Source organism: Drosophila subobscura, chromosome A (genome assembly GCF_008121235.1).
Source record: "Drosophila subobscura isolate 14011-0131.10 chromosome A, UCBerk_Dsub_1.0, whole genome shotgun sequence".
Classification (NCBI taxonomy): domain Eukaryota; kingdom Metazoa; phylum Arthropoda; class Insecta; order Diptera; family Drosophilidae; genus Drosophila; species Drosophila subobscura.
The window spans coordinates 13,550,953-13,563,250 of NC_048530.1; the positions used below are offsets into that span (position 1 = coordinate 13,550,953).

Consider the following 12,298-nt stretch of genomic DNA (forward strand, 5'->3'; position numbering starts at 1 on the left):
TCGGTTTATAGTTTGGTTTTGATTTTTGTAAAATTTATCATATATTTGTAATGTTTTTTTTTTCATTTTCCGATTGCGATTCATTTATTTCGTCACCCGTTTATTTGGTTTTAATATTTTTTGGTTGATGGATTTTGCATATTTTTGTGGTCGTTTCCAATGGATATATTGTAATTTGAATATTTGTTTTTGTGGTTGATTTAATTTTGAAATTCGTTCGTCGTTGTTCGTTGTGGTTGAATTTGTTGGAGATGTTGTTGTTGTTGTTGTTGAAGGTGTTTGTTGTTGAGTAGATAGATGATGAGTAGATAGATGAGGATTGCCGTTAATAGTGGCGGTGTTTGTTTTTATGGTGATTTTGGTGATTTTTTTGATGGTGATTGGTGATGTATTCAGATATTATTGAATATATTTAAAAATATAATGTCGATTCATACAATCAATCGATTGATTGTTTATTATTTTTGGTTTTTGTTGGTTGTGTGCAACAAAAAAATGTAACGAATCCAAAAAGGTAAAAGGTAAAAAGAAAAAAATATTGAAAGTAGTTAGTTATTTTGTTATACTCAGTTTGCTGTCGTTGATTATCATAATTAGATTAGAATAATGTCATTGATAGGGCTATTTGATGTAACGATTAAATATATATGCAGTAAAATATTTATAGAGCAACAATTAAAGATATCTAAGCAATGCCCGGTATAATACCTGGAAAAAAAGCCTTGGATCGGCACCAAAGACTAATTGAAAATGAAATCTACGATGCGAGTTTTTTAATCTTAAATTATTCGCGGTAAGTCAGGCGTCTGTCTTTCCCCCAGTTTTAGGTTGGCCGACTTGGTATCGACCGGACGATGCTTTCTTATGAGATATACATATATGAGCAGTTCCTGGAAGAGATCTGGATTATCTTACGTCTACAAGTAGAATGAGAAAACCCCCAGCACGAAGCCCTCACAGAAAAACGGAAATAGAGCCTTATGATGGATAGATTGGAAGAATGATTGAGTGCATGGAAGAATATTTACGGATTTGTTGGTGAGAGTATAAACATCGATGAGTATGGCAACATTGGCTTCGGTCCCTCCGTCACTTCCTCCTCCTCCTTTTTCTCCTCCTCCTTCTTTTTGCTCTTTCCTTTCGTTACGGCCACTGTGCCATCGCCGTTCTCTACGTGGACACCATCGCCCTGAAGGGCCTCCATTTCCTTTTCAAGTTCTTGCAGTTGTTTCTCTTTATCCTCTTCGACTTGTTCCTCTTCGGCTGCTGTTAACTCTTGTGCATTCGCCAAATTATCAACGGCGATAGCCAAGAAAACATTTAAGAGCGTGTAATTACCGAAGAGTACCAAAACGATAAAGTATCTGTTTGGGGGGATAATATCAAGAACACAATGACAATTTAGATAAGATTATACTAAAGCGTTTCTTAATTTAAGTTCTATGAGAGGTGTATGTATATATGTATATGTATATGTATGTATGAGCAGGCAATCAATCAAGTATTCCAACCAAGATCTTGGAGTTGGTAGTAGGGGAAGTGGAAGGAACTAGGAGTACTACGGTTACTACTACAGTGTCACACAGAGTCAAGGCCAACACAAGTCGTGGAAAAGCTGCAAATAGATATGGCAATGGAGAAGGTGAGGCATTAGCATTCGTTCAAACTTTCAATTATCAATCGTTTCTACACTTACGAATTTGGTGACCGCTGTTATATGGGGTGTCGCAGATTGGCTCTTGCTGATGAAACGTGGAACTTGTGGGACTTGGGCTTGCAGAATTTCAATTAAATTCTTCAAGCCCCAAAGTCTCTCTGGTTTTTTTTGTGCTCGATTGCACAGATTAATGGTTCGACGTTCAATGACTAGGACTCCTCTTTAGATTTTGGGAAGTTACAGGACACATAAATACGAATACGAAATACTAAGCTAACGTACAAGTACGATCGATATACATTTAAATGAGTGAGGAAATATTTTCTAGAATTAGCTAGGAGATCCCGGACGGGATATGGGAGTTGGGGATTTTCTGATTTTTAGTTAGCTCGGTACATATTGAGTTCCAAAATATTGAATGCAAATAGCGTACAATGCATATGATCAATAGAGATAGAGAGACAGTGAGAGAGTGTACAAGATTAAACCGAAAAAACTTACATAGAGTAAATCATTCCTTTCTGTGCACCACCTTGCGATATGATGCCCTGGTACATGACTTCGTTCCAATCCTCGCCAGTGAGAATTTGGAATACGGTCAACAGGGCTATCGGGAATGTATTAAAATTGGTCTCGGGCGTGCCTCCGGGCAGATTGAACTGGCCGCCAAATAGTTGCATGCCAAGCAGTGCAAATATCAGTATGAACAAGAAGAGCAGGAACAGCAGCGAGATAATCGATCTCATTGAGTTCAGCAGTGAGATGACTAAATTGCGCAGCGATGACCAGTATTTGGTTACTTTGAAGATGCGCAGTAGTCGCAATGCACGCAGCACGGACAGACCGAACGAGCCGCCCTTGACCTCGGACCAGATCACCTCGAATATCGAACCACTAATGACAACACAATCAAAACGGTTGAACGACGACTCAAAGTAAATGCGGGGCCCCAGCGCGTACATCTTGATGAACATCTCCGACATGAAGAGCCCAAGGAATATGAATTCCGCATAATCTGAAAGTCCCAATCAAACAAAGAATTAATTGATCGTTGATCTACAGATCTGATCTGTGTACATATACTTACACAGAAATTCTGTGAGGAACGAGGGCTGGCCATAGTGCTCAACGGCCACGCACACTGTGTTCAGAAAGACGAGTACGATCACGAACCAGTAGAACCACTGCGTCTTCACTGTGTGACGAATCCAGAAGCGAAATCTTTTCTCCGCTCTCCAGAATCCCGTACAACTGCCTTGAGGTTTCGAGCGAGTTTTCAGATAACCTACGGGATGGAGAGCGAACACGCATTGTTAGTAGGATTCAATAGATGGCGGCAGTGTGTGGGAACAGATATATAATCTCCACCTATAGCGCAAACCCAATTACTACAGTGCGTTTCAGAACTAAAAGTTTAACAGTCTGCCAGTTCTTATAGCTCTAAAAACCCACTGTTATCTTATATTAATTTACTCAAATACAATGTGACAGAGAGACTTGTAATAATTAGACACAGTGGCTGTTGACTTGGTTACTCTCTAATTATAATAATTAGCACTGAATACGTTTGGACAGACAGATCTATTTGATATGATTACGAGATGTACGTTACACAGGTGTGATGCATCCACTGGACTAGCACTAGACAGAGATTTCTTTTGTGTGCCGAGCTTGGACATCTGCATTCATGCTCAGCAGATATCTGTTTAAATATCATGTTCTACTTAAGGCGTATGTTTTCCTTTTTTAATATTAATTTAAATTAATTTTGTCGGTTTTTTTTAGTTAAATACTAGAAATATATTAATTTAAACTTCTTCTTTGCTTTCCTGTCTAAGCTGTACTTCGTGGAAGGAATTGATGTCCGATTTTAAATTATATTTACTCTAGTTATCATTTGATTCGATTTTCCAATTTGTTTTTGAGCTGAAAATCTACTTAGATAATCTGAGAATCTACTTAGATGGTATTATCACATTAGTTCGTGTTGGAAGTTAATTTATAATTTTAATCTTGTTGGAAAAAAAGATTCTAACTGATTCTAAAATCCTTTAACCGCTTCTCATAATATACCAATGCCCACTGGATTGCGCAAGCAAGCAGCAAGCAGCACTAAATGAAACATTATTTTACATATGTACAAATCAGACCATACATCTGTAACATTTCCGTAAACAATTGGTGCAATTTACTCAAAGACCTATTTGTGATGCAATCTAGAACTAGCCCGGTAGAATGTTTGCAGGCAGTACAACTAGGTATATGGTCTACTTTTTCTTTATACAAAACACTCTTGTGTGATTTTTACATACAAGTACGAGTAAGTACAAGAAAGATGCAGAAATGCTGTATGATTCAGATAAGAGTAGTAATGACTTGTAAAATATATGTTTTTGTGTGTACAGTATTCATTTTGGATAATTGCTTCGCCGATTTGTGTGTGTGTGTGTGTGTGTGTGTGCCGTGAATAAAATAAATTATAATTTACTTACACATTTCGAAACGATATTCAATGTAATAGATTTACAAATTCGTTTTGTTGTTTGAGAATATTGTAAGGTTCAAATGAAGAAACGAAATATCAAAATTAATTGCATTTCGGTTTTCAATTTTTTTGTAGGCTAAGACAAAACTTGTATTATTTATAAGTATTTGTTTGTATTAAAGACATTCGAAGAACAAGAAAATCTAGGCAATCAAATGCAACTCAACGCAATTCAAAAGTTTTAGCATTTCGTGTGTGTTTTCTTGTGTAAAGAATTTTCAATATAGTACAAAGGTCCATGCTTTTCCCTCTTCCCAACGAATGAAGGACACTCTTCATAGACGATGTTAGCTATGACCTAACTTGACACTATGACACTTCACTTGAGCTGTTTCTTCGGAACCTTTTTCATCATGTCTAACATCCAAAATTGTGTGTCTTAAATGTATTTTTTAAATATCTTTCTTACCATCATCGCCATAGTCCTCCTCGGCCTCCTCCTCTTCAGTGTCTGTAGATTTCGATTTGCCCAAACTTTTCAGCTTTTTCCGCTTGGCTGCATTACGTCTTCGTGCTACAATTAAAAATAAAAAGATCCGTGATTAATATCAGAATAAATAAATTATAGTAGTTGGTATTTAAATGGCAATCACCCTCCATTATGTGCATTTTCTCCTCCTCTGTTGTTCGCTCTTCGGCTAGTATCACCTCCTCTGAAATAACATCATTGCAATGCATTAATTGGTATTTGAATTCACATAGAGAATATCGATTTGATCAACAAAATGTAGCACAAAAGGATTGTATATGTAGTATATACTTATACATTTACAATATATAGTATATGTGGGGATATGTCTTCTGTATAATGGGGAATCATGATTGGTCTATACATATATATTTATACGATATGTCCACCTTTGTGTTGGGATTTTTACTTTACACTTGGCAATGCATAGGAGCTTTATTTGTTTCTGGGTCTATAAGGAGTAGGTACGCTACGAATGTGCCACAGGTGCTGGCTATATATAAATTATCTGAGTACAACTGGTAAATATATATATGTATATTTAGATGTATATAATGTGGTTGGTTTGGGCCAAACGAGATGATTAATATGATTGGTACCTCAAACTTTAGATAGATAGAGAGATGATCTCAAATTGAATTGATTACACAACTCTTTCAGGGATTTCTAGGCAATTAAAATCCTTAGTGAAATCCGACCCTTTAACGCATGCACAATCTTTTGTAACAATCAATTAATTCTTAGGGATGATAAAGAACCATTGGAGTCTCGGATATTTTTTGTTCTTTGGATGAAGATCTTGACAAGTGAGAGTTGTGCTTGAGTTCTGTTAGTATATATTGAGAAATACTTGTTGAAAATTCATGAACAATTATATAAAATTTCATAGATATGTTTGCGGGCAAAGTATTTTGTGCATTTTGTTTGGTCTGTAATGTTTATTGGAAAGTATTTCTTCGAGTATTTGTGTTGTTTGGGATGTAGTATTAGGTGTGGTGTGGAGTGTATTATGGGAGTATATTGTAGATAGATTTTACAAACAAGAAATAGGGGTTAAATACTATACCAGCTTTACAAATCCATTCAACATAGCCGTTTAACTCTCTTTCTAGTTGCTGCTGCCTTCTAAGTTTAAGAAACTCTTGTCTATTTTCTACTTTTTCTCGTTCTTTTGCGAATTCACTACAAAAAATAATCAAAATAGAATGTGATAAACCAAAAAATAGGATTTGATTCGATTTTGATTTGTTTAATCAGATGTAAATATGTAGTAGTATGCAGCATTAGCAATACAACAGCGAAATCACTTCACATCTTTGTAGGAGAATAGTGTTCCATAAATAAAACTAAGAAGGAAATTTAAGTCATAATTCGTTCCAAATGGAAATTCAAATAAAATCAAAAATTGAGACAGAGATAGAGATAGTGGAAATAATTTAGTGGCAACTAAAACGATAATAATAACACATTTTGATATATATTTCTTGGCATCGGTTTGCTCCCCAGCGGGACCAGACCATTGGAATCAGGTCAGCAGTCAAGGGAACCATTTTTTGAATGGATATTATATGCCTAGAGTACACATACATACGAGTGTATGTATGGGCAGTATGCAGGATGATTTATAGGGCAAGAGCCAGCGTGGAGTACTCCTCGTACCCATGATGTGCTGATGGCATCATCGGTAATGTGGCTATGGGATGTGGGTTTTTTAATGCGTTTTTTTTATTTGGGGTGCACTTGTGTATGGTCAGTGGTGTTTAGATAGTATATGGTAGATATATAACTGATTCCTGATTCCTACTCCACTGGTAGGGTGATCAGGAACTGGCGTCGCTTTCATTTCCGGAAGTAATAGAACTTGTACTATATATTTTTGGCTAGATAGTTGAACTAGCTATTTAGTTTAGTTTCTGGGTAAGGGGTAAACGTTGTCTCTATGTTAGTTTAAATTCAACTAAAGTTAGGTATAAGTATGGCAAAATGCATAGAATACGTACTGTTCGGGGTGGGGGCGGAAACAGAACGATTAAGGTGGAGTGTTTTGGTTGGTTTTTTTGAGGGGTGAACGAACAGCATTTCACATGGTATTTTGTTGGTTAATCAACTGATTTTGGAGAGTAGTAAATATTATTTAGCAACTCTTTGTGGCTGTGGTTTATGTTGGATTATTATTTGGAGTTTCTTGCGTTCTAAGTAGTTAGTATATTGGGATTAGTAGTACGTACATAACTAGCAGTCAAATTCAAACAATTTCCGTATAACGATTATAGTATGTTGTTTGGAAGTACTTTTGGTTCATTTTTTAGCTTGTTTTATAGATGGATGTCTGCTGAGATATTCATAGTACTAAAAGGGTTTTCCTTGGGCTATCGAATGTTGGGTACATACTATATTGAATAGCTCTGTTTCGAATTGCTTGGAAGCTCTAAATAGTCAATGGCTGGTTTACTTTTTGGTTGCATTCGAGGATGGGGGGTACTGGAACTGGGGGTGGGGGTGGGGCTTAGAACTATTTGTATAAACCTGCTTGTGTGATCCAGTCAAGGTACGAGACCATTGCTGTCTGAAACATGGCACGAAAGCGGCATTTTTGAAACTCCATGCGACGCTCGACGCGGTTACGTTCGTTTGAAAACTCTCTGAATATTCGAGGAATACGTTTCATTTAATTCATTGAACATAAAGACCCAAAAACAACAAAGTTAAACAGAAATTAGAAAAAGAAATCATATTTTGAAACTCATATGTACATATGTATAAACAGGAGCAGTCTGAACATCACGACAACCCAACCCTCACGAAAAACAGCACAAATTAGTTGTACAATTTTGCAATACTTTACATCAAATAGGTGTCTGCTTGCGAAGCATCTATGCATATATACACACGAAATATATGTATAATCTGGGGAGTATTCAATTTGGAAATTCCCCCCAAATAATCTTGTTGCGTATTCAAGCTCTCCCACCCAAATCAAATCAATTTAAAAACAATAATCAATATAATATAGCGGTAGAAACAGTAGATTGTGTTACGGTGTATAAAAGATCGGATAGATTGTGAGAGCATCCGATCAGCAAGAGAGACATAAAGACAAAGAGAGAGAGAGAGAGAGAGAATCAACTTACCCACTCAAGACACCAAGAACTAAGTTGAGCATAAAAAATGAGCCTATAACTATAAGAGGCACGAAATATATCCAATTAAATGTTGAACCTAATGCGTCGTTGGTCTATGGATAAACAAAAAATAAAATAAATAAGTATTGCACGTTTTACTCAATGTGTAATGTTATAGGGTATACCCAATAGAGTATTGACGTCCAGCCCTCCATTGTGATACATTGGAATACGGTCAACATGGCGAATCCAATATTATCGAAACTCGTTATGCCTGAATTTGGTCCATCCCACTTTTCCAGGCACATGCTTGTGGTGTTGTTGCATACAAAGGAGCCGCCTGCCTTCTCTGTGCTGTTGTCCGTGTTGCAGGGTGTCTCTGATTCGCCCTCCTTCACTAGTTTATCTGTGATACATCACAGAGGCGGAAGGAAAGAGAGAAGAGAGTGTGAGTTTTAAGCAGTTCTATGTGCTCAGTTTGCTAGAGATTTTGGTTTACTTGGATCTTCTAAGCTATAACAAGTCTTATGCAGTGCGCCCGAATAAAACTCGAGTCCAATGATTGCAAATATTACGATTGCAAACAACACCAAGAGACCGATTTGCAGTAAAGGTGCCATCGCCTTGATTATAGATTTTAAAACTACTTGTAAACCTATGTAGACGATGGAGGTGTAGATCCCATCCAGTTTCAGTTTCCACGGCAGGTTGTGTGTCGATTGAAGAGATGGAATGAATGGGTTGTATTAGTAAAGATTTGCAATGTAGCTGTTGGTAGATGTACGTTCATATTTACAATGGGCTCAAGGAGCCCCTACTATAAGCTCTAGCACAGACAAAACTAATTGATGGAATAACCACCAAGCAGTAACTACATTCCAATTCTAAGGATGGAGTACCCAAAGATACTCAAATAAAAAATACAGAAAGTAATAGAAAGAGTAGAAGAGATTAATAACTTTAAACACGAGAAACTACTCACTAGGAATTCCAGACACTAATTTTAAGGGCCGTAGCACACGAATGGCTCTAAGTGTTCTTAGGTCTACCTCGGGCCCTATTTGTGGGTACTGTGTCATGAATCTGTTTGCAGACGTTAAGCGATCGAAACGAGTAGTTGAAATTAGTTGATTAGCGATACTCAATGAATATCCAAAAACAGTTCCAAATATGAATACAAAATCAATATATGGTTATGTATGTATGTATGTAAAGAAACATGATTCCAGAAAGGGTGCATCTTAAATCGAACCTTAAATCGAAATAAAAGCAAATAGCAACGAAAGGGTTTCAAATAATGTCGAATCAAAAAATATACATTAAATGATACATTTACGTTTAACGCGCGGCGGCTAGTTCATATATTTCGCACACACAATGGGAGACCCAAGCGAAAACTTTCAATAGTTTGTATCTGCTCTAATCCTTGCCCATTCCCTCTGGGGGGATGCACACATTCATCTGGAGAGCAAATCCAAGCTACTTTTAGTATACATATGTATATAAAAATGTTCCATTAAGAAAATATCTAGCATATATAGTTTGAAAGAACTAAGATATCGTTTGAGAGAAAAAGCAAAATAAAATACGTGTTAAGAAGGATTAATATATATCTTATAAAATGCCTAATGGCATAACAAAACTCTACAATTTATATTATTTGTAACTCTCTTTTGGTTAGATATAGCATTTACCAGTAAATAATTAAGTTTTTAGCTATAAAATGTATATTCTATGAGCCAAATATAAAGCTAAATCTAAAATATATTCTCCTTGCAATACCAATGCCACCTGCATGGTATTGAATATATTCTAATGTTGTATTTTTTAGAACTAATACATTAATTCATGATATAAAACTAAAATGTATATTCCATGAGCTAATCACAATCTTAAATCTAAAATATATGATCTTTTGGGTTTGGCGCGATGCACAAACGATCTAAAATCGCCACTGGATCGTTTTTAAGAGTGGTAAAACCTCTAAAGTTTGTGATTTCTATTGCTATTACATAGTTCCATGGTTTGACATCCAAATCCCACGTTGACTGAATGGAATATTAAATTCTAAACTAATTAATAATGGATTATGAAATAATATTAAATGTTTTGTTACGATATAAAGCCCGAATAAAATATATAATAATCAGTTTCACATACATATAATCTAAAGATAATCTATTTTCTCAAGTAAATATCGAACTCTTCTTTAGAAACTTTTTAATGGCAACATTGTTGCTCAGTCTTTAATCCATTAATGGATATATGAGAGCAAAAAAGAGCTCGACATGTACATATTTATTATATGAAATTAAAATAACTATATCCGATCTAGTTTGAATCTGATTTATGGGCGGCATCCTATCGATGCTGCCTATGGCCATTTCCTTTTGACTAGCCTATCAAATTTGAAACCCATTATGATATCTACTTGACCACTCACTAAGACGACACACACATCGTAGCTATAGCTTGTTCTATAATGCAATTTCGTATGTTCAATTACAATTTATGAAATGAGGCTAGCTAGCCAAGATATATATTGAGTAGGATTTTAAATGTATTATCTTTCTCTGGCCTAAGGTAGTTTCTATATCTAATGTTGTGTTCGTTGGCTCGGAGTCTTACTTGGAATTCGGGATACGAGCTTCAGCGGTCGTAAGACACGAAAAGACCTCAACATACGCAGGTCAACATCTATATTGGCCTCAGCAAATATCGTCATGGCTCTGTTTACGTTCGGTTTACGATCGCAAGGGACGGGAAGTTATTAATAATGTTAAAATTTGTTGCTTATAAATACATAGTTATATGTAACTAAGGTATGAAGAGACTTCCTCATTTGATTGTATATGTTTAACAGGTTCTTAAAACTATAAAAACGAACGATTCTTAGAAATTACAAATAGATCTTTAATCCTAATGATTCCGTAAGAAATTTAAATATTTTTGCTTCATTCTGGTTATGATTTCTTCACGGATTTAATTTTCTTAAGATAAATTAGTGTATAATAAAAGCGAAATAAAAGCTTTCATTGCGGGTGTCAAAAATACTTATTTTCCATTAAAAACAAAACTTTGGTATGTGTTTCGGGTGCATTTTGATAAAGGTTAATCCTGTTCTGGATTATTATTTACCCCGTCACTACAACGAAAAAATCCATGATGTTCCAAATATTCCTGAGATAGGAGTGTTTATGCAGAACAAGCCCTAGGGCGAGGATCTTGAGCGATGCTTCTACACAGAAAATGCATAAAAAATAGGCCTCCGTTTTTTCCTAATTTATAAAAGAGACAAGCAGATTATTATTTATAAATGACATGATGGATGCGGGATGGAGGGGGTGTCTTAGTCTTAGCCTTACCAATTTTTGAGCCAATACTGTCTTGTCGCCACCCGGCAAGTGCTCCTCCAGCGCCAACACAACACAGTTGGCTATGATTGTCAATAACACAGCGTATTCAAAGGGCGGCCATTCAATGATGAATCGTGTGTACTTTCTAATTGGGTTATCCTCGGTTAGGATAAACAATGACGTCGGACCACCACCTGGTGGGTTTTCCTCTTTTTTCGGGCCACCCATTCTATCAGCTAAGCGATGGGCTCCCTTTCGACCCAAGTGCCCCCCGCCTAAGGAGTCCTGTTGATGCCCTGCTAGCACTGCTTCCTGAGCCGCTTCCAACCTGTACACGTGGAATATATACACAAATAGTTGATGATTGGGTAATAAAATAATAGAGATAATAGAAGCCAACAAAGTGTACTAATTAGATGGTAAAAACAATTAATTTAAATTTTATTTGCGCAGACAAGCATCGAAATACTTATTTGTATGTTTATGTTAAACACCCATCTTAATTGTTGCACAATTTAAAACAGAAAATGAAAAAAGTAGATAAATACATATTAGAAACAAGGACATGAACATACCGTCACTATATCCAATATCTGATACTTTTGTAACGACCGCTCGGCCATAATTATTTTACACAAGGTGAACCACAATACGCATTTGTCGGGAGTGACACGCCGTCCGCATGGCACGATAGCGGCAGCAACTGGACATTTAACTCGAGAGGCCAATTACGCGAGAAGCTCGGGGGCATTTGGGAGCATGGAGCACGTAGCAGCTGGCTGGCTGTGCCCCACCGATTAATTTTTTGGCAGAGGTGGCAACGTGGTTTTCGTTTTGGAAGGGTTATTTATCGAGGAGAAAGGATTGAGTGGGTACGGGGGGACTTGCGACTTCCGTGAGACTGTGTGAAACTATATACAATGGATAATGCTGGGTACTCTGGATCCAGATCCACCACTCGGCGCAACACTCTCTCCCGGGCTCAAAGGTCTCAGCCCCGCCAACTCTCGCGCGCTCTGGCACTCCTCCTCCTTTCCAGCTTTCCGTTGGTTTCTGCTTGCTTTTCCTTCGTTTTTTGGTAATATTTTATTATGCAGCTGGCTGTGATGTTTTTTATGTTTAAATTTTTATGTTTTATGCTTTTTGATT

At 36.6% G+C, this 12,298-nt stretch overlaps 1 protein-coding gene across 31 annotated transcripts in view; it reads right to left on the bottom strand.

Moving 5' to 3' along the window:
- The window catches only part of LOC117903073 (voltage-dependent calcium channel type A subunit alpha-1), a 57,271-nt gene that overhangs the window by 38,310 nt on the left and 6,663 nt on the right, over positions 1-12,298 (bottom strand). For 17 of the 31 annotated variants that reach the window (XR_004649477.1, XR_004649478.1, XM_034814846.1 and 14 more), the window contains exons 4-15: positions 11,159-11,477; positions 10,932-11,071; positions 8,776-8,876; positions 8,293-8,448; positions 7,979-8,199; positions 7,803-7,906; positions 5,738-5,853; positions 4,796-4,855; positions 4,612-4,716; positions 2,745-2,942; positions 2,159-2,672; positions 1,029-1,364 (exon numbers count right to left, since the gene is read on the bottom strand). Coding sequence is in view for 29 of the 31 variants with exons in the window: in XM_034814846.1 (XP_034670737.1) it covers positions 1,029-1,364; positions 2,159-2,672; positions 2,745-2,942; positions 4,612-4,716; positions 4,796-4,855; positions 5,738-5,853; positions 7,803-7,906; positions 7,979-8,199; positions 8,293-8,448; positions 8,776-8,876; positions 10,932-11,071; positions 11,159-11,477 (2,370 nt within the window). In the remaining 2 variants the exon portion in view is untranslated. Of the gene's footprint in view, positions 1-1,028; positions 1,365-2,158; positions 2,673-2,744; positions 2,943-4,611; positions 4,717-4,795; positions 4,856-5,737; positions 5,854-7,197; positions 7,314-7,802; positions 7,907-7,978; positions 8,200-8,292; positions 8,449-8,775; positions 8,877-10,421; positions 10,523-10,931; positions 11,072-11,158; positions 11,478-11,724; positions 12,210-12,298 lie in introns of those variants that run through there. The other 14 variants (XM_034814855.1, XM_034814842.1, XM_034814852.1 and 11 more) reach the window with 5 other exon arrangements.